Source organism: Brassica oleracea, chromosome C5 (genome assembly GCF_000695525.1).
Source record: "Brassica oleracea var. oleracea cultivar TO1000 chromosome C5, BOL, whole genome shotgun sequence".
In the NCBI taxonomy this organism is placed as follows: Eukaryota; Viridiplantae; Streptophyta; class Magnoliopsida; order Brassicales; family Brassicaceae; genus Brassica; species Brassica oleracea.
Window position 1 is genome coordinate 9,757,046 of NC_027752.1, and position 20,196 is coordinate 9,777,241.

Here is a 20,196-nt window from a genome sequence, read left to right on the forward strand (position 1 = left end):
TTGCGTTCTGTGGTTCTCGGCTTCTCGTAGTAAACTCAACATGTGATTCAATAGTATCTGTGAATCCGACAAATGCAAAAGAGCACGTGATTTTCATTTTTCCAATTATTACAATTGTTAGTTAGAAAATTATTGTGCGCGCTTTGTTTATTTCTCGCCTAGACGCCATGCAAAGTCAAACAGCTCGCTCTACCAACCGCCTCCTTTGGTTTTGATCGACGGCCATCTCCGTCAACTATTTGAAACCGCTCTCAGTCGTTGGATCCCAGTCTGAGTGTTACACGTAGCATCTTCACATGCCTCGTTTCAAACATGCGGAAGAAACCCTTAGTTGATCGGTGTATTGTATTGAGTCCTCCGTTTTCTGCATTTGTTGCTGAATTTGTCTCCTTTGTTTTTACTGCATGTTATATTTAGATTTTACTTTTAGAATCATGGATAATTTCTCTCTTGTATATTTTGAGATTTTAATATGTTGATGATATACCTTGAGCTTATAAGTAGTTAACTAACCAGTTAGCATTGCATGTTATGAATAAACTAGCTTTGTTAAATCGTGATGATAAAAAAAAATATGTAGAATTTGTATTTGAGGAAACATTAATCCGGTGATAGGGATGGTTATCATTGTTCGAGCACCAAACGCTCCACGTCTTATAAGTCTTTTATGAAATGGCACATTTGGTTCCATCAGCTCCAAGTGGAGTATACACCCACCCTTAGCCATCAATTATTTAACTGATGCAAAATCCAAAATCTAACAACTCTCTGGCGTCTGATGTTCTCAAAGACTGATGCCATTTTCTTGTCGTGATCCGTGCTTTAAAACGGGTTGTCCATCTTCTCCCCAATGCTTTGCAATCCCGACTTGTAGGAAGGATGAAGCAATTTGACTCCAAGTTTATTCTTCATATGTTCGTTACTAACTCGTTTTTCGCCTCTCAGTGAACTCTGCTCCCGAGACTCATACAGAAATGGTTTTGTTTCGATTTTCCTTTTCCAACGTTTTTCAATCAACTCCAAGGCATATTGGAACACCTCTTCCCTTGGTGCTGGATCATCATCGACAATGTTGTAGATCTCTCTGCCATAACAGTCGGATATCATCAGCCTCACGTCATATTAGATCTCACAAACTGAAGATGAAGTGGCATATACCACCACCTATACATAAATGTATACCTTGATGATGGTTTTTCAATGGAAGCTTGAAGAGCTTGGCATATATCTTCAACATGGACTCTGGACGTGAATCTCCGGGACGCTCTTCTCAGTTGACTTTCAGACAAATGCTGCTGCTTTAACAAGGTATCAATCGCACTGCAGCAACAAACACTCCGTTTTGAGGATCAGTCTTTAAAAGCCTTTTTTCTAGGGAAATAACAAGCAGAAGCAGTGAATAACCTGCGACCAGGTCCGTAGATACCACCAAGTCGAAGGACATGAGTAGAAACCCCAAGATCACTCCCCAAGCTCAACCATCCTTCCTCTGCAGCTAACCTCAGTTTGGCTGACTGAGTTCTAGGATTTGGAGGATGACTACAAGATTGATGGATTTGACCTTTAGACTTACTATGGCAGAAAAGAGAGAAATAAATAAATAAATAACTTACTCTTCAGTGACCCAAGCACCACCATAATCTCCATAAACACCTAAAGAGAATCATCTTTAACCCAACTAAAAACGAAGAAAAAAGATTTGAGTTGAAGAAGAAAGGCAGGTTCTTTACATACTTGTTGATGAGAGATAACAAAGCCACTGAAGATTTCCACTCGAAAGCTTCCCTCTGACAAGATCTACATTCCGCAACATCTTTTTCAAGTGACGAAAAAAAGAGAGAAGCTTTTTTGTCAGTAAAGGCGAGAGAGGATAGGATAAAAAGGGCAGAGGAAAGAAAGCAAAACCGGATCACCAATGTCAGCTAAAGGTGGAATGGAAACGAGCAGGTGAGTGTAATCTTTAACTGTTTCGAGCAAGCTCCATCTGATTGGTTTAAGAAGCAAACGAAAGAGTTTATATAAGATTCAGAGATTACTACCATGGAAAGTGTTGATAGTTAAAAAAAAAAACATTACTCAGGTGAATCTGCGGAAAAGAGGTGAAGATCGATTCCTTTCTTCTCCCACTCTTCCTTCTTCGAATCACTCCTGCAAATCCCTGAAACCACCCTGAACCCACTCAGCTTGTCAATCTGAATCTGATTGATTATCAATCAATCAATCTCATACTTACGCGAGAGCAATTAATAGCATTACCAGTCTGCTTCTTTGAGCTTTTCCGCGAAGAACCCTCCGACGAATCCCATCCCGAGAACGAACATCCGGTTCCGGGATCGAGAATCGCTGGTTGCTGATAATGGCCGGCAGAAGTCGATTCTACTACGATTTGAAACGGTTAGCGGTTTGGGATTGACACGGAAAGGAATCTCCGGTGACAACTGAAAAACAACTTCCATCGAAATCGGAGGACTGATACTTGCGCAGTTCACGATGAAACTTTTATGTCCCGCTTTGAGTATTACACTCCCTGCGATGATAAAAGAGAGGATTGAGCGCCGTTTTGTTTACTGAACTTGAAACATCACGTCGTTTCTACAAACCATCTCTTTCTAGTTTGAATCAGACCAAAACAGCGAGACAATCATCAACTACTTCTCACTGACTCAAGCGCCACCATAGTCTTCTACTACGGAATAAACTATAATGTAAGACATCTATCATTTACCAAATTAAAACCAAGAAACGTGTCACATGTTATTGAATACGTATTGTTGTTAAAAAGAGCTCTCGATCTTTTCTAACATGTTAAATGAAACGGTGTACACACTTTTTCAAGTATTCTGCACACCACTGTGAACCTTATACACACACATATCAATATTTGGCGTTATACACAAAAGCAACCTATGCATCTGCTTTTTACGCCACAGATATGGGTGCGTGTATTATATATATGCCTAACTATGAAAATGCAAAACAAGCACATTTCTTGCGCTTCAAGTATCATGTCCTCCTGTTCCAGTATCAAACAACAAAGTCGTGCAAGTGATGGGCATTCGAGAATCTGCTGTCTTCCTGGTTGCTCCCTCCCACGTAACGGTACTCCTCCTCCAGACCAAACCCTTGATAGTTGTTCATTAGCGTCTCGTAATCCCCTGACCGGTTCATCTGTTGTTGTTGTGGCTCGTCATCAATGTTTGTTGTGTCTGCTGATGGATAAGCGAGGTTATTCTTGTTATCTTCCTGTTGCTGCTGCGAAGAGGAGTCTTCTTGGTTGGTGCTGTTAGGTTCTTGAGAAGACTTGGAGATTTGTAACTCAGACTCATCACCAAACTCTTCTTTATAAATATCTTCGATCATCGGTTTCCATAGACGAACTCTCGCGTTTATGAACCAATTAGCAACCTAAGCAGAAACTAAAATGACTCAAACAGAACACAAAGATTGCAACTTTCAAAGGGAGACCAAAAAAAAAGCTCAGTTTTTTACCTGGTTTTTAGACAGTCCTGTCTGTTTTGCAAGCATCATCTTCTCAGCTTCTTTCGGATATCTACAAATAAACAGCCACAAGAAAAACATAAAACATGAAACTGAAAAAGGTTTGTGACTTGTGAGCGAAGGAAAACACATACGGATGGAGGAAATGTTCAAAGAGCCAAGCGCGAAGAACAGAGACAGAGTTTTCAGGTAAGCCTCTCTGAGGCCTCCAAGATGGTCTAACCATTCCAAGCTGTTGATGGAAAGCTCTCTGCTGTCTCAGCCGTTGATCTAAATACCTAAGTCTCGGTATCCTCTCTCCTCCTCCTTGATGCTCATCTAATGACAACTCTCCTCCTCCTTTCTCCCCAAGCTTCTCTCTGATGATCTGAATCTGTTCCTTTATCGCGTCGCGGAGAGAGCGGAAACTGCAAGAGATTTTGTTGAGAGCCACTGATGTGTAAGGCTTAGCTGATCCAAACCCAGCTACTATCTCGAATGATGAAGCTAATGCCTCCATTTGGTGGTAGTATTGGTTGTATCTTTTATCTACCTGCAATTAATACAACACAAGCAAAGCATACTCAGAACTAAGTATTTAAGAGATTTGAGTTTAAGTTAGTTAAAATAACTACCTCATCAACCATTGTTAAGAGCTTGTTCTTCTTGTTCCGAAGCTCTTGGCGTTCTATTGTAGACAATTTCACATTCGAATCAGTTGATAACTCTCCTTGTGTATCCTTGGAACCATTGTTAAAGTCTTCACCTTTCTTCTTCTTCTTTCTCATCTGGTTTAGCTCTTTCTTGACACTAACAACTTCATCGAGGAGATTCTGAGCCGGTTTAAGATACCGAGAACGCAACACGCCGCTCATGAAACCTCCTGAGGTTTCGTTAAACCGGTAATTGTTGTAGAGTCCAGCATAACCGGAGGAAGGATCAGATTGACCCACCAACGACAACATCATCTCTTTGCTCTTCTCCTCCACGTCAAACGGTGGCGTTTCCTTAGCTGAGATTGAAGGATTTGGGGTGAAACCCAAATGGTGGTATTGTTGGTGGTGAAAGGACGGAAGAGAGATTTGATTGCCGAGGCTTAGAGACAGTCCTTGACCGTCATAAAAGCTTAGATCGCTGCTGGAAACGGCACCGTTTCCGGTAGCATCTCCGTTGAGAGTCTGAAGACCAGTGGTTGGTGGAATGAAAGCCATCTCGTTTCGAACATTTTCGCCGACGAAAGATGCGGCGGCGGAGGAAGAAGAAGCTTGTTGTTGTTGTTGTTGTTGATGGTTGAGATAGATTGGTTCTTGCTGGTAACAATTGGCATTACTCGAGTAGTAAACCGCCATGGTTAACTGCCTTTTTTTTTTTTTAGTGAATTTGCAGGAATTTTATTACAGTGATGTCTTAATTTCCATGAGTTTGGTCGGAAAAGAAATGAGTTCCTGCAGCAAAAATAAAATAAAAATAAAAAAGGGTCGTGTAAGGTCTGAGTGGAAGTTAAAACATCGTAATCCCTCTTACCAAACAAGTTCGATCATTAACAGTTTGGAAAGCAACAAACTTTTATGGATTAAAGTCAAATTATTGATAAAGCAAGTGTTTTTGGTCAAGAACTGATGAAACCCAGGAACCCCAATTCAAGGATTGTGTAATAGAAGAGGAAATAGTAAACCCGATCCTGTCGATATTGTTTTGGAGATAAAGAAAACCTAACTCGAGGATGAAAGAAAAATGCAGAGTAAAAAGAAGTTTTGTAGTTCAACTCAGTGACTCAAAAGCAGAGAAGATCAATTATTACATATAGAAAAAAAGTAAAGTCTTTTTGATGATTTCATTTCATATGAGAATTTTCAAAAAGGGAGATTTTTTTTTATTTTTTTAAGAAACAGGATGTAAAAAAATACAAAGAATCAATAAATACAGAGCAGATCAGCAATCATATAGAGAATCAAGAACTTGATTAAAGTTAAAAGATAAACTACCTGCAGGAGGAGAAGATGAAACTTTAAAAACCCTAGGAATTAGAGATTGTTGTGATGAGTGTGGATGTGGCTGCTATATCAGGAAACACAAAAGAGAAGGAGTTTCCAACAGTCCAAGACAAAAAGAAAATACTTGAGACCCAATCCCGAGAGAGAAAAAAAACGATTAATAATTGGAAATTCTGAAATAAACCAAAAAAAATTTCACTCCACAAAAAACAAAACCAACTCATATTCTTATCATTGGGGACATTTCGACACCAACCCAATTTTAAAATTCAAACTTTGGTATGCAATATATCAACAATAAAATAATGACACTACCGGAAATTTTTGACAACTGCTACCTTTAATTTAATCTTTTCCGGTAGAAGTTTCTGTACCTTATGCGTCGAGTGTAAATTAATTAACTGATTTTTTGTCTGCCAGCCATTCCTATGTAAACACGTGAGAACATATAAATCACTAATCGTCATTGACCTGGCGCATACTAGTGACTACTACTTTTTTTTTATGTTAACTAAATACAAAAAGAAACAAAAACGTTTGAAGGCAATAATGCGATGGTAAATAATACTATATAGTAGTGTTACTGTTCGTATATGAGAATAACATTATAAAAGAAAAATAAAAAATCTAACATATATTTAGAGGAAAAAAGTAATATGCTAAGCTGGTCTAGGGAAGAAGAAGATGAAAGAAAAAACAAAGGTGGGTGGGTGTCTGTTCAATTGCTTAATTGAAGGATTAAATGACTTAACAACCAGTTGGTGAGTCCCTTCCTTACTCTTTTTCTCTAAGTTTCTTGTCTTTTTCATTTCTTTTTAGCTATAATCCTTTTTGCTAGCAATACACCTATATATATCAGTCTATTAGTATATGTTTGTATTTGCATATTCCGTAATGCATAAGATACGTACGTAAATACAACTACTATTTTATAGCTAATTAATGGCTAATGTATAGTTTTCTTAGTATTCGAGAGGTGATTATATTGATTTTGTTCCCACGTGGATGTTGATTTGTTCAAAATATAATATAGGCAGTTAGCTGGTGAGGGGAGGATTAAATGTAGTAAAAATCTGATATGTTTTTTATATTGGTTTCAAAATGTTACGGTGAAAAAGGTAGTATTATAGTCATTCTTTCTGTTCTGAAATGTAAGATGTTTTGGGTAGTACATACTTATTAAAAAAATTATTTTTTACCTAAAAAATATCATTAAAATTATAAACTAAAAACTACTCAACTAGTTACAAAATAGAACTATTAAATTTGATTGACTACACAGTTTTTTATAAACACTGAGTATAACTATGATAAGTTTTTTTTCAGAGTATAATAATTTAAGAGACCGATGATGATTCATGAATCGATGGTGCTACTGGTACGAAATTGGGAAATGGTCTGGCAAGAAACGAAGACCTCTAATTTGAAAAGAAAAAAAAATAAATTAATAAAGTTATGCCAATTGTCAAGTATCTAATTTGCGTGGAAATCCAACATTAAACAGCCACAAGTTATGGTCGTGAAACAAAAAGTAAATGTCTTTACTGCCACATACACCGATGGACCATATAAGACAATGGATCCACCACCACTAAAAATCATGCTTTCTGAAATTTCAGCAAAACCAAACCGAAAAGAAGAAAAGAAGAAGAATATGGGCCTTTATGGATAACCAATATATCAGGTGTTTTAGGCCCAATGCAAAACCTGCCTGTCCACTAATACAACGGCGAGCAGTCCATTCGTATTACGTGAAAACGGCTTGAAGTTGGGACAGAGATCCCATCATCTTCCTACCAAATTCCCCACTCGATTACTGTAGTTTTCTTCGTAAGAGAACGTTGGAATCACGGAGATGGACTGTGACTTTGGAAACCCCTAGGATGTGGTGAATCTAGTCGGAGAGAACTAAATGGGGAAGACGTCGTCAACGAGTGTGTGGATAACAATGCAGAAGAAGAAGAGATGGCCACTGATGATTCTGCTCTTTTTATCTGTATCAACCGTGGGAATGATTCTCGTCAGATCCGCTTTCGATTCCTGCAGTATCAGCGGAAACCGATGCGGCAGATTCGTCGTGGAGAAGCAAGATAGCAGCGACGTGAAGATCCGATCGGCGGATCCTCTGGGTTTCATGAAATCGAAGCTCGTTCTACTCGTCTCTCACGAACTCTCCCTCTCAGGTTACAATGCTCGCTCTTTCTTTACATCTGAATCTCGGGTCGAGCTAAAGTTTTCGTCTTTTCAAGTGAAGTTAGTGTTTGTGGTTTTAGGTGGACCTTTGCTGTTAATGGAGCTTGCGTTTCTGTTGAGAGGAGTTGGTGCTGAAGTTGTTTGGACCACGAATCAGAAACCTGTTGAAGCAGATGAAGTGGTTAATGTTTTGGAACATAAGATGTTGGATCGAGGAGTAAAGGTTTGAGATTTAATTCATTCCATGATTGTTCTTTTTAGTTCCTGATCATAATCAATCTTCTTGACTGGTTTAGGTTATCTCAGCGAAGAGTCAGAAAGCTATAGATACAGCTCTCAAGTCTGATTTGGTTGTTTTGAACACAGCTGTTGCTGGGAAATGGCTTGATGCTGTTCTCAAGGACAATGTTCCTAAAGTTCTTCCCAAGATCCTCTGGTGGATTCATGAGATGAGAGGTCATTATTTCAAGGCTGATTTAGTCAAGCATCTTCCTTTTGTTGCGGGGGCAATGATTGATTCGCACGCAACAGCTGAGTACTGGAAGAACAGGACTCATGATCGCTTAGGGTCTGTTTCCTCCTCTTTGCACTTCTTGTTTCAGTTTGTTTCTTATCTCGGGTTTTGGCGTTAATGTTCTACACTTTGAACTGTTTGTAACACAGGATTAAAATGCCTAAAACTTATGTCGTGCACCTAGGAAATAGCAAAGAGTTGATGGAAGTTGCTGAAGATAGTTTCGCCAAGAAAGTTTTGCGTGAGCAAGTTCGAGAATCTCTTGGAGTGCAGAGTGATGACATACTGTTTGGCATTATCAATAGTAAGCTGTCTATCAAGCACTCTTCTTGTCACTCAGTTTCCTCGAGAACTATATAGTCTTTTTTATTGCAGGTGTATCTCGAGGAAAGGGCCAAGACCTATTCCTCCGAGCCTTCCATGAAAGTCTAGAAATAATCAAAGAGACTAAAAAGCATGAGGTACCAACAATGCATGCAGTGGTAGTAGGAAGCGACATGAGCGCACAGACGAAATTCGAGACAGAGCTACGCAGATTTGTCCAAGAGAAGCAACTTCAGAGAGTTGTCCATTTTGTCAACAAAACAATGAAAGTAGCGCCATATCTAGCAGCCATTGACGTTCTAGTCCAAAACTCCCAAGCCAGAGGAGAATGCTTCGGGAGAATAACAATCGAAGCCATGGCCTTTAAGCTTCCTGTACTTGGTACCGCAGCAGGAGGAACAATGGAGATTGTAGTGAACAGAACAACTGGTCTATTGCACAACGCAGGTAAAGAGGGTGTGTTACCTCTTGCCAGAAACATTGTGAAGCTGGCAACAAACGTGGAGATGAGGACGACAATGGGGAAGAAAGGGTATGAGAGGGTAAAAGAGATGTTTATGGAACATCATATGTCTCATCGAATAGCTTCTGTGCTCAGAGAAGTGTTGCAACACGCAAAAGTTCACTCACGAACAACAAAATAGTTATCATTAAACAGAATTTAGCATGGAGATGCTAATGTTGTTACATTTTATTTTACACTCTCTTCTTGTTTATCTTGCTTTTGGTGTTCATCTGTTTATAGAAACAGCAATGTTATTTATCTGGAAAGGAAACTCGATGTTTATTTTACTTGCAACTCTTGCGACCATATCTTGTTTTGTGCAGACAAGATTGTCAGTAGACCTTGAAACAGGAAGCTCTGTTGTATTGAGGCTTACTGTTGTTGCCGAGCCAGTGCTGCATATGAACTCCAATGGCGTCCAAGTAAGCGCTGCTTCTACCATGTAAACCCAACACTTTTCCTTGCGTTGTAGTTGAAGTGAAATAAGTTCCGGTCTCTTCACCGTAAGGACCGTACTTGCCACGGCTCGTGTAGAAACTCAGAGACTTGACAACGTTAGTTTTGTCTGAATTGTTCAGAGGTCCGTAATACCCTGAAATGCAGGTGAGCATCTCGTTTGGATACTCGAGTTTTATCTGCAAGAGAGATTTAAGATCAGCATGATTGTGATGCATCAAATATAACGAAAACTGGCTTTATATATGAAAGAAGAATCTATTGTTGTTTACCCTGTGTGTGAAGACTCCATTGTTACCACCATGTTTAACGGACCAAACAGATTGTCCATTTCTATCATACTCGACTTGTAATGAAGATATAGCATCATTTCCTCTTGTTACAAATATCTGCTTGATCCCTGAATATACACCATCGTCCCAGGGTTTACCTCCGTTGCCTCCCCACGGTCCAGGCCCGCTCGGTGTTGGTTCTTTGACGACTCCACGCTCAAACTGTGAAATTGATTTAAACTCAACAAGTAAGCTGCTATTACGGTGTCAATCCTGAAACCCTATACACCAAAGTACAGTTAGAATCTACAAGTTACCTCTTCACCACGGCCGTTTGCTGCAAGGACTAGCTTGTTAGCCCATGGGGAATTTTCGATTACCGCAACACCAGAGTTATTATGTGGAACAATTGCATTGTGAGGAGATGGCTTGAGGGGACTTATTTTGCAATCCATAACATGAACACCAATTGCATCAAGAAACAAACCCTCTCTTCCAAGGAATCCAACAACTTTAGCATCATTCGTTTTATGAGTAAAAGAAGGTCCTTGTTCTTCTCCAAAAGGTCCATGCTTTCCTTTGTTGGTATGGAAAGTCAGTGACTTAATCACATTAGGTCCCATGTAGATCAACGGTCCATATGTTCCCGTTACATGTGTTAAAATCTCCGATGGGTAATCAAATACAATCTGCAAACCAAAAACAGAGAGTCTGTTATAGTAGTTATTTGTGGTGTATTTTAGCTTTAAACAAGCTCTTAAAAAAAAAATTTAATTCACACACCTTTTCATGTTTGAAACTTCCCCTGCCACCATGCTTGCTTCCCCACACAGCTTGTCCTCTAGAATCATAACACACCTTCATAGATACAATCCCTACACTGCGTGACAAATTGATTTGTCTAATACCGGTATAAATCCCATCGTCAAATACGATTCCACCGGCTCCACCCCATGGTCCATATGTTTTTGCACCACCTCCAGCTTTTGGCTGCGCCTTCTCAGTATCTGTCACCACCTGATAGAAACAAATTTGATGCTCTTTTGGTTAACAAAAAGGGGTAAAAAATAGAAAGACCTGAGTGTATAACATAAAAGTTTTGAACGCACCTTATTTTTGGTGATCTCAGCACCTGCGTGTTCACGGGGTTGATGAGAAGGCAAAGTTGAATCTTTCTTCTTGAGTGCAACAAATATATCAAAGTTTTGACCTACACTTCCTTGAATCACTGAGTATTCGAAGTCCTTATCACCACTGTGGACATTCTGATGTGAGTGCATGACAATTCTCGAGGAGGGATTATCCTCTTTAGGAATTTGTTGAAGGTGAACACCAATAGCATCTAAATACGAACCAGCCTTCCCATGGAAACCAGTAACCTTCGACTCTGATTTTGGCAATGAGAAACATGTGCCTGACTCAACTCCAAATGGTCCATACTTTTTGCGGTTGCTCTCAAAGGTAAGCGACCGAACACATACATGTCCCCAGATGTCATAGCTGCCATAGGTTCCATGTACTGAAGTCAAATACTCATGCGGGTAATCAAGTGTCACCTAATCAAAACGAGAAGTCGAGAACGGTGATCAATTTCTGAAAACTAAGAGAACTATTAGTTAAGGAAAGAGTCTCTTCGTCTTACCTTTTCAAACTTCGAGCCTCCGTTTCCTCCATGTTTTTCAGACCACAACGAGCTTCCATTCTTGTCATACTCAACTTGGATGGAGTCTATGCTAGAGCCATGCGCTATGTTTATTTGCCTTACTGTGGTGAACATTCCATCATCCCAGGCATGACCACCTTGGCCTCCCCATGGGCCAACTAATGCAGGCTTTCCTTGAACACTCTGCAGCAACAACTTCAAGTTAATCTCACATCACCATAACTGCAAAATCAGGTTTTCAAGGTGCACAAACACATATACATAAAATAAAGAATCAGGCTAAACAAAAGATGTTGCCAATACCATTCTCGGATGATCTCAAAAGACTCAAAACAAGTGCAAGAAGCTCGAGTAGTTGACTACATAGCTTAGACATTTGATGGGTATTTATGATGGATGAAAAGGTTACGTTTGTGGTTGGGCATTTTCTGGAATATATAAAATCAAAGATGCAGAATACACGTCATTACAAGCAATTCATTCGCGTTTCCACTTTCAAGGGAAGTCATGGAAGGAAAAGGGAATCATATTCTCAAAGAATCATATCTTCCAGGATAACAAAAACACGCACTATTGAACCATTCCTAAATTGGTAAGGTTCCCTATCTACACGGTGCCCATATAAGTAAGAAAGTGACTTCAAGGCACCACTGGAGTATAAGGAGCTTTCAGACTTCAACCAAAATTTACTCAAGCCATGCTACTAACTCAGTCTTCAACTGCAGAAAATATACGAGGGTGATACATTAGGTTGGCTATGTCCTTAAAACGACTGCTTAAATCAAGTTAAGTAGTACCTTAGTGGTTGGTTAATCACTCTACCAATAATCTTTACAGGAACAATCACCATTCCTAAAGTGGTGCAAGCATCTTGTGTCCTCCAACAATATTTCACGGCTGTATCTTTTGGAGATGTACTTTGCAGTATTATGGCAATCCCGGCACATCCTAAGATTTTTCAAGATCCTAATCGTCTTAGGTTCGCGCGATGAGGAAACTAGACCAAAAGCCATGGCAAACTTTTCGCTGTGGAATCCGCAAGTTTTTTCCCTTCCTTCTTCCTCAATCAGAAGTTCTCCATTGTATTGGTCATTTCTATCATCCATCCTACACAATTTTTCCACCCATGGATACAGCACATCAGTACACAATTTAGACTGATCACCTGTCGTGAATGTATGAACTAAATTTCTAGCTTCAATCCAGCTCTGCCCAATAGGTTTCTTCAGCAGTTTTTCTTTCCTTGGCTTCTTTCCTTCTAAAGATCTCCCAAGTCTTGCACCTAAGGCATAGATCTGGGATACCAGATTCTCAGTGACCGGGTTTTCAGGTTCCAAGGAGAACAAATGCTCTGCTGCATGGATTGCCGAGTCAATATCACCGTGAATCCTGCAGGCAGTTAAGAAGCTTTCCCAGATAGGTGGCTCTGACTGAACATTCATCTCCTGGATAAACTGCAGCGCTTCTTCAAGTCTGTTGGATCGTCCGTACAAAGATACCATAGCGCAACAATGTTCCAGAGCAGGAATAATATGGTAATCATTCGCTATGCTGGAGAAGACTTTCTTTCCCTCGTCTACATTTCCCATCAAACCGTGTGCAAGGATGATACTCGAAAGTGTTCCCCTGTTCGGCTTAATCTCCTCTGTCTTCATTTGATCAAAAAGATCAAGCGCTGGACCATAGCTACCGTGCAAAACATAGCCTCCAATCAGTGAGTTCCAAGTTATGATGTCTTTCGTTTTCATACCCTTGAATACCGTTCTTGCGTATCCTATATCTCCTGACTTAGCATAAGTATCTATTAAAGAGTTTCTAACAGCATGAACAGAATCTAGGTTTCTCCGCAACACACAGCCGTGTATCTCTCTTACCATTTTGGCCCCCAGAAGGTTAGCGCAAGCAGGTAAGAGACTCAGTATGGTAACTGAATTTGGCATGAAACGAGAGAACTGCATTTTCCGAAAAAGCTCCAGGGCCTCGTCTTTCTTTCCGTTTTGTATGTAACCAGCAATGATTAGGTTCCATGAGGCAGTATTCCTCTGAACGTTCCCATCTTTTTCCATCCTCTGAAACAGATCCATAGCTTCACCCTCGTCTCCATTCTGAATATACCCAGAGATCATCGTGTTCCATGTGATGATATTTGGTTTTACATTTTCCTCCTGCATCCTTGTAAACAACTCATAAGCCTTCCCGCAATATTCCGCTTGGCAATAACCAGTTATCATCGAGTTCCAAGTATACACATCCTTATTCTTTATCGAATCAAAAACTTTCCTGGCTTCTTCAAGTTTCCCACACTTTGAGTACATATCCACCAGAGAGTTCCCCACAAGCACATCATCCATAAACCCCATCTTCACGGCGATAGAGTGAACTTCTGATCCCAGGTTCAGAATCTTTAAACACGAACAAGCAGACACAGCACTCATAATAGTGACTCCATTCGGCACTACACCCGCTAAAAACATCTTCCTAAACGTATCTAACGCCTGATATCTCTTCCCATTGTGAATCAACCCCGAGATCATAGCTGTCCAGGTAAACACATCAGCGGTTACACCAAAATTCTCCATCTTCTGCATCAAATCAATCGCAGCATCGCATTTTCCCAGCTGGTTGTAACCTCCAATCAATATGTTCCAAGTAACAAGCCCTGGAGAGATCCCTTCTTTCTCCATCTCTTCGACCAAATCAACAGCTTCTTCATGTTTACCGTTGTGGCAGTAAGCTAACAGCACCGAGTTCCAAGCAACCACGTCTCTCTCCTCCATGCGTCTAAAAAACTTCGTAGCTAAACTCAACTCGCCACATTTCGCATACACGGCCAAAATCGAGTTGCTAACACGAAGACAAGAAGTCATCCCGAGTTTAACAACAACAGAATGAATCAACTTCCCGGTCTCAACATCTCCACAATTAGCACACCCTTGTAGTATCTTGGGAAACAAGAAATCGTCAGGCAAAACTCCGTCCTCCATCATCATACGAAAGAGGTTAGAGACTTCTCTCCACCGATGCTCCCTCGAGTAAGCGCCAATCATCGCAGACCAAGTGTAGATGTTTCTCTCACGCATTGAATCGAACACCTTGCGCGCATCAACGAGGCACCCGCATTTCGCGTACATGCTCAACAGCTTGGTCTCCACGAAGACGTCGGGCTGGGGGAACTGATCGAAGCGAGCGTGGAGGATACGACCTAGGTGGACGGAGCCGGAATCGATGCAGGATTCGAGCAGGTTGAGGTAAGTGCTTCGTTTCATCTTGGTTCCTTGTTGGAACATGGAGTCTAGAGCTTTCTCGGCTTCGAGGAGGCTTCCGTTTCTGCACAAGTAGTCGAGTTGCTCGTCGGGGGTGATGATGGGTTGTTTCTTCTTGACGAAAGAGAGATTCTTTTTCCTGGATTTTGGATGGGATTCTAGTGAAGTCTCTACCTTTGCTGGGATTTGATAGTTCAAACAAGTTTTGGGGAATGATGGTATGAAAAGCTTCTCCATTCTTCTTCCTCCTCCTCTGTCTTTCTTCTCTTTAGTTTTTAGACGAAAGTTTACAGATTAGAGAGTATGCACCCCGGTGAAGAAGAAGAAGAAGAAGAAGAAGAGGATAAGGAAGAAGGATTCAGAACTTTGGTAAGTGGGAATCCTTCGGCTACAAATATGAAACATGATAAGAATTTCAACTACCAATGATTTCAAGACACGTGGCACATGACTGCTCGCACATTTCAGCGCTTAGATCAGTAAAAGTATATGATTCATATATTCGAATTATGTATATTAGTCAAGTCATTTGAGGGGTGCATGAATCTGGTTCTACTCTGTTTTATAGTATTGATTTTGTGTTTAGTCTCTTCTCTCCTTTACGCCATCTTCAAATGTCACGAGTTGGACCATGAAGGACTCATGGAGATGCTTTTCTACAGATCATGCCGTAACTGTTCTGTTTTGTATATTGAGTAAAAGCCAGTAACCAAAATAATAAAGGCAATGGTCTTATGATGTATTATAATATTGTTGCAGACTCGAAAGAGTCAGAGATCACTTAACTACTACATTATTCAACTCAATCTACAATATCCCCATTACCATTAGCGAAACTTAAAATAAAACTAACTGGAGTTTATTATTGTCTCATAACCAACTTTAAGCAGTAGCAACACCAGTATGCTTGGCTATTGTGGCATGAAGATCTTCCTTCCTTGCACCAACGACCTTATCAACAACATTTCCGTCTTTGATGAACACAAAGGTCGGCATTGCCTCCACACCAAACTCTTGAGCTACACTCTGTTGAAAACAGCACAAGTGTTATAATAACAATATCATGTATATATAGGGTGTAATAAATAATTATAAGTGCAAACATAAGTGTGATGTTGACCTGCAGTTCATCGACGTCCACCTTGAAGAAGATGGCACTTGACATGAACTTCTTGGCCAGATCTGCGAAAACTGGAGCAATCATGCGGCATGGTGGGCACCATGAAGCAGTGAAATCTATCACAATCTGCAAAAAAAAACAATGAGACCTATTATGATACCATCAAATTCATCTAAGTACCACATGGCAGATCGACCGGTTTACATTGCCAATCAATCAATCCCTTTATTTCACTCTACCCTAATGTTGCCATGAACATATACTCTAATTAAACCAATCGCACACATGAAATGAAAAAAAAAAAAAAACTTATTCCAAAATCAAACAGACGAAACAATACCGACAATCCGACATATTAGCTTGTCGGATATTCAAAAAGGGAGATAAATTTTCACCAGCTTGTTGGATTGTTTGGCGGTGTCGAGCTGCACGGCCCATACATCATTCGCGTGGCAACCGATCACTTGTCCCTCTTCTGCCGCCATTTCTTCTAATCTGACAAAATTGAGAAAACCTAAAATTCTCACACACTCAAGCAAAGCTAGCTTATAAAAGAGGAAACTACATTGACAGAATTACCCCTGTGCATCTAGGGTTATTACGAAATGGCATACAGCTGGGCCGTGGGCTCGCTAAAGCCTCATGCACGTAGACACGACAAGGAAAACGTTTATTAATAAAAAAAATTGTCGATGGAAGTCCAATTGAAGAAGAGGTCTCCGGTGTCCCAAGTTCGAACTCGCTCTTCCACTCATATCTAAAATTTAAAACGTGGACTCACACGAATGAACTAAAAATATCAGATAAGAATTTTTTTTTTTTTTTTTTTTGCAACAGATAATATTTAATTTTTAAATAAAGGAATCATTAAATTTTTAATCTCTTCATTTGTGGCTCACCACACAACTCACCCTCTAATGGCGCTTCCAAGCTCACTCCCATATTCCACCATCAAATCCACGCCGCCGCATCTCTCCGCCTTCAACCACCAACCTCTAACTCTCCCAGCTACTTACCGGAGCACCACCACCACCAACCGTCGATTCTCTAAGCTAACCTCCTTCCGATGCTCGTCCTCCTCCTTCTCCGAGAAGCACCACAACAACGCCAACCCGCCCAAATCCGACGACCTCGTCGAGCTCCCTCTCTTCCCTCTCCCTCTCGTCCTCTTCCCGGGAGCAACCATCCCGCTCCAGATCTTCGAGTACCGCTACCGCGTCATGATGCAGACCCTCCTCCAATCCGATCTCCGATTCGGCGTCGTCTACTCCGACGCCGTCTCAGGCTCGGCGGCGGGAGTCGGATGCGTCGGGGAGATCATCAAGCACGAGCGCCTCGTCGACGATCGGTTCTTCCTAATCTGCAAGGGCCAGGAGCGGTTCCGCGTCACGGATCTCGTCCGCACGAAGCCTTATCTAGTCGCGAAGGTGACGTGGCTGGAGGATCGGCCCTCCGGGGAGGAGAATCTCGAGGAGTTGGCGAATGAGGTGGAGGTGCTGATGAAGGAAGTGATTCGATTGTCGAATAGGTTGAACGGGAAGGCGGAGAAGGAGGAGTCGCGGGATCTGAGGAAGAATCAGTTTCCGACTCCGTTCTCGTTCTTCGTCGGGAGCACGTTCGAAGGGGCGCCGATGGAGCAGCAGGCGTTGCTGGAGCTGGAGGATACGGCGGCGAGGTTGAAGAGAGAGAGGGAGACGCTGAGGAATACGCTTAATTACTTGACTGCAGCTTCTGCTGTGAAAGATGTCTTCCCGTCGAGTTAGTTTATTATCGGTACTGGTCTCTCTTCGGTGTTTGAAGTTTATTGGATACGCTATATTTGATCATTGTGTAAAGTTTCATAGGTACTAGATTGTGGAGATGTTTGATAGGATCCTATAGTTTGGGTTTATCAAGAAATGTGTTTTGCTTGATTGCCTCTATGGTCAAAGCATATAGTCTAGTGATGCAAGTTTAAGTTCTTAATCCCATATATTTGCTTCTTGAGTATATTCGTTGAAAGCCTGTTAAAATTGATTTCTAAAGAAGTTTGATTGCACCTATTTAATCATAGGACCACATAGTTGGATGAAGAAAAGGATTTTATTTGATTGATTATCTCTGTGACCAAAGACTAGTCTAGTGATTCAAGTAAGGTTTTTAACACCAATTCTTTCTTCTCGAGTTTGCCTCTATAATCAAAGCATAGTCTGGTGATGCAAGTTAAAGTTCTTGATACAAAATCATTGCTTGAGCTGGCATATATATTCATTGAAAGCCTGTTAAAATGAAATCCAAAGAAGTTTTCTTAAACGGAGTTTCAATGCCAGATCCTTAATAGCCCATTTGCCTTTATAGCATCATAGGACCACATAACTGGATGAAGAAAAGGATTTTACTTGATTGATTGTCTCTGTGATCAAAGACGAGTCTAATGATGCAAGTAAGGTTCTTAACACCAATCCTTGTTTGCCCCTTCTAGCATCATAGGACCACATAGTTATATGAAGAAAAGGGTTTAATTGATTGATTGTCTATATGTTTAAAGACTAGTCTCGTGATGCAAGTAAGGTTTTAATACCAATCTTTGCTTGTCCCTTATAGCATCATAGAACCACATAGTTGGATGAAGAAAAGAGTTTTTGCTTGATTGATTGTCTCTATGATCAAACACTAGTCTAGTGATGCAAGTAAGGTTGTTAATACTAATTCTTGCGTCTCGAGTTTGCAATTTCATTAAAAGGCATGTAAAATGAGATCTAAAGAAGTTTCCTTCATCAAAGTTTCAATTACTCAATAGTGTTTCAGCAGTAAAAGCATCTCCAACCATTAGAAACTAGGTGATATTCTAAAAAAAAAAAAAAATTTAATTGAATAACTAAATTTTCTATTTTTTTAATTCTAAAATGCTAGTTAGAAGACATGTGGAAGTTAAAAGTTTAGAAGTGGTTAGAAATATTTTAAAAACCCATTTTTTAGAATCTTTCTTCACTCTCTCTCTTATTTTCTTTTTTTATTTCTTTATTTTTAATAGTGAAACTCTGATCAGAGAACTTTGGTGGTGGTCTAAAACTGCTACACATCGAGGAACCTGTAGAAAATTGGCATAGATGATGGTTGGGTAACAGAAAGCTGAAATATATATAATCCATGATGGCTAGTAGTAGTTACTTTGACTTTGTGAATCTGTTGACACAAGTTAGGTTATGCTACGTAAACCTATGCATCCATACCATGGCTGCCTCAGTTTCTTTGTCAAACCATAAGCTTTAAAGTTTACAGTTTTAATTGATTGCGATGTCGAGTGGTGTTATTTGCATAGGATGCAGTGTGGTTGAGAGCTTTTATGTATATGGGGCATATAGTATCAATTCATCAATACTGAAGAGATAGATTAGGGTCTAGTAGGTGTAGAGCGACGTATAAACAGTGTGGGGACATTTTATGATCAAAAGCGACTAATACATTCGAGTAGATTGCGTATAATCAATTTATAGACTTAGGATTCTAAGTAAAATGCTAAAAGAGCACCAAATGAATTGCCTCTCTATTCATCTTCCTTGATTTCTTGTTTCAAAATCTCTCGGAGATTCATTTGGCCTGAGAATGATTACTGTCTGCATTGAAGAACATAGAACTGTGTTCTAAACTGGCAAACAAATTACTGCGTACAATGAATGGCAGTGGAAAAGATAACCTTTGTGTGGGATTAATTACTTTCATTGTTTCATTCATATAATATGTGTTTAACTTATCGTAGTGATGTTCAAAATATCTAAACAACGACGCGTAGACACGAGCCCACTTGATTGACCATTACGCCGCCAAGAAGACTTCTCTTCCGTGTATATAAAACACTTCTCTTGCCATTATCCCCCAGCACAATAATATCATCATCCACACAAGAATATTACAAAAACACAAACACACGAATCGGATCTCCGAAATTACACTGAAGTCAAACTCGCTAAGAATCTCCGACAGCCAGTTCCAAACCATGGCTCAGAATCAACCAATCTTTCAGATCAAGCCAGAAGGTAATGGTAATAATTTACTCAAATGATTCTTTTCTTGATCCCCTCTTCTACTGTTGGGTCCCTCCTAGATGGAGAGAACCAAGTGGGCATGAGACATAATAATAATTCTCATGACCCTTTGCACTGTAGACTCACAATAATAGAGTTTAGAGAGAGAGACAAAAGAGAGAAAGAAGAGAGAAGGAGGAGAAAACTCGTCAGGCTATTTCAAGACTGGTTTTGGAGGATCAAACGGAACTTGATCGGGCTGATATTTTGTGGGAAGCTTCTTCAGTCAGTGGGTTAGAGATTCACCGAAGGGATTTGGATTTCAACGGTTGGATCTTCTGTTGTCTGGGTTTTAGTGAAGCTGGTCGTCACAGTTCTTCAGCGGGACAGTCTTGGGTGTTTGGTAAATCC

The 20,196-nt window shown here is 40.3% G+C and overlaps 8 protein-coding genes across 12 annotated transcripts in view; 3 read left to right on the forward strand and 5 right to left on the reverse strand.

Moving 5' to 3' along the window:
- Positions 1-587: 587 nt before the first annotated feature.
- On the reverse strand, positions 588-2,522 carry LOC106292674 (protein YeeZ). Its single transcript, XM_013728312.1, has 8 exons — positions 2,257-2,522; positions 2,077-2,169; positions 1,906-1,984; positions 1,735-1,813; positions 1,614-1,653; positions 1,405-1,539; positions 1,183-1,320; positions 588-1,084 (listed from the first exon to the last, which is right to left on the reverse strand). The coding sequence occupies exons 1-8, from the start codon at positions 2,454-2,456 to the stop codon at positions 823-825; spliced, it is 1,026 nt and encodes a 341-aa protein (XP_013583766.1). The 5' UTR covers positions 2,457-2,522; the 3' UTR covers positions 588-822.
- A 230-nt stretch (positions 2,523-2,752) lies between these two features.
- On the reverse strand, positions 2,753-5,724 carry LOC106295975 (BEL1-like homeodomain protein 10). Of its 2 annotated transcripts, none has more exons than XM_013731994.1 (5): positions 5,463-5,724; positions 4,113-4,922; positions 3,633-4,030; positions 3,490-3,550; positions 2,753-3,405 (listed from the first exon to the last, which is right to left on the reverse strand). In XM_013731994.1, exons 2-5 carry the CDS (start codon positions 4,824-4,826, stop codon positions 3,025-3,027), a joined length of 1,554 nt encoding a protein of 517 aa, XP_013587448.1. In that variant the 5' UTR covers positions 4,827-4,922; positions 5,463-5,724; the 3' UTR covers positions 2,753-3,024. The 2 variants fall into 2 exon arrangements, with proteins under 2 accessions (XP_013587448.1, XP_013587449.1); XM_013731995.1 differs by lacking the exon at positions 5,463-5,724 and adding an exon at positions 5,002-5,235.
- A 1,548-nt stretch (positions 5,725-7,272) lies between these two features.
- LOC106294393 lies at positions 7,273-9,294 on the forward strand. Its single transcript, XM_013729945.1, has 5 exons — positions 7,273-7,654; positions 7,745-7,887; positions 7,961-8,232; positions 8,328-8,482; positions 8,554-9,294. The coding sequence occupies exons 1-5, from the start codon at positions 7,384-7,386 to the stop codon at positions 9,144-9,146; spliced, it is 1,434 nt and encodes a 477-aa protein (XP_013585399.1). The 5' UTR covers positions 7,273-7,383; the 3' UTR covers positions 9,147-9,294.
- Positions 9,106-12,067, reverse strand: LOC106294392 (jacalin-related lectin 3). The gene is made up of 7 exons (XM_013729944.1): positions 11,702-12,067; positions 11,378-11,581; positions 10,845-11,291; positions 10,519-10,752; positions 10,053-10,424; positions 9,736-9,957; positions 9,106-9,642 (listed from the first exon to the last, which is right to left on the reverse strand). The coding sequence occupies exons 1-7, from the start codon at positions 11,702-11,704 to the stop codon at positions 9,340-9,342; spliced, it is 1,785 nt and encodes a 594-aa protein (XP_013585398.1). The 5' UTR covers positions 11,705-12,067; the 3' UTR covers positions 9,106-9,339.
- Positions 11,491-15,031, reverse strand: LOC106294391 (pentatricopeptide repeat-containing protein At1g19720). Of its 2 annotated transcripts, none has more exons than XM_013729943.1 (2): positions 12,196-15,031; positions 11,491-11,581 (listed from the first exon to the last, which is right to left on the reverse strand). In XM_013729943.1, the coding sequence occupies exon 1, from the start codon at positions 14,896-14,898 to the stop codon at positions 12,217-12,219; it is 2,682 nt and encodes an 893-aa protein (XP_013585397.1). In that variant the 5' UTR covers positions 14,899-15,031; the 3' UTR covers positions 11,491-11,581; positions 12,196-12,216. The 2 variants fall into 2 exon arrangements, with proteins under 2 accessions (XP_013585397.1, XP_013585396.1); XM_013729942.1 differs by lacking the exon at positions 11,491-11,581 and adding an exon at positions 11,842-12,117.
- Positions 15,032-15,376: 345 nt separating this feature from the next.
- On the reverse strand, positions 15,377-16,573 carry LOC106295763 (thioredoxin H-type 2). 2 transcript variants are annotated; one of them, XM_013731738.1, is made up of 4 exons: positions 16,361-16,573; positions 16,177-16,276; positions 15,782-15,907; positions 15,377-15,687 (listed from the first exon to the last, which is right to left on the reverse strand). In XM_013731738.1, the coding sequence occupies exons 2-4, from the start codon at positions 16,264-16,266 to the stop codon at positions 15,544-15,546; spliced, it is 360 nt and encodes a 119-aa protein (XP_013587192.1). In that variant the 5' UTR covers positions 16,267-16,276; positions 16,361-16,573; the 3' UTR covers positions 15,377-15,543. The 2 variants fall into 2 exon arrangements, with proteins under 2 accessions (XP_013587192.1, XP_013587191.1); XM_013731737.1 differs by lacking the exon at positions 16,361-16,573 and having other exon boundaries at positions 16,177-16,313.
- Positions 16,574-16,688: 115 nt separating this feature from the next.
- Positions 16,689-17,808, forward strand: LOC106295765 (lon protease). Its single transcript, XM_013731740.1, has one exon. It carries the CDS (start codon positions 16,699-16,701, stop codon positions 17,542-17,544), a length of 846 nt encoding a protein of 281 aa, XP_013587194.1. The 5' UTR covers positions 16,689-16,698; the 3' UTR covers positions 17,545-17,808.
- A 1,814-nt stretch (positions 17,809-19,622) lies between these two features.
- LOC106343772 (probable purine permease 14) overlaps positions 19,623-20,196 on the forward strand; it is a 5,434-nt gene continuing 4,860 nt past the window's right edge. Inside the window, exon 1 of one of the 2 annotated variants that reach the window (XM_013783072.1) lies at positions 19,623-19,803. In XM_013783072.1, coding sequence (XP_013638526.1) covers positions 19,758-19,803 — 46 coding nt within the window. In that variant the 5' untranslated portion in view covers positions 19,623-19,757. The remainder of the gene's footprint in view (positions 19,804-20,196) is intronic. The other variant, XM_013783073.1, reaches the window with a different exon arrangement.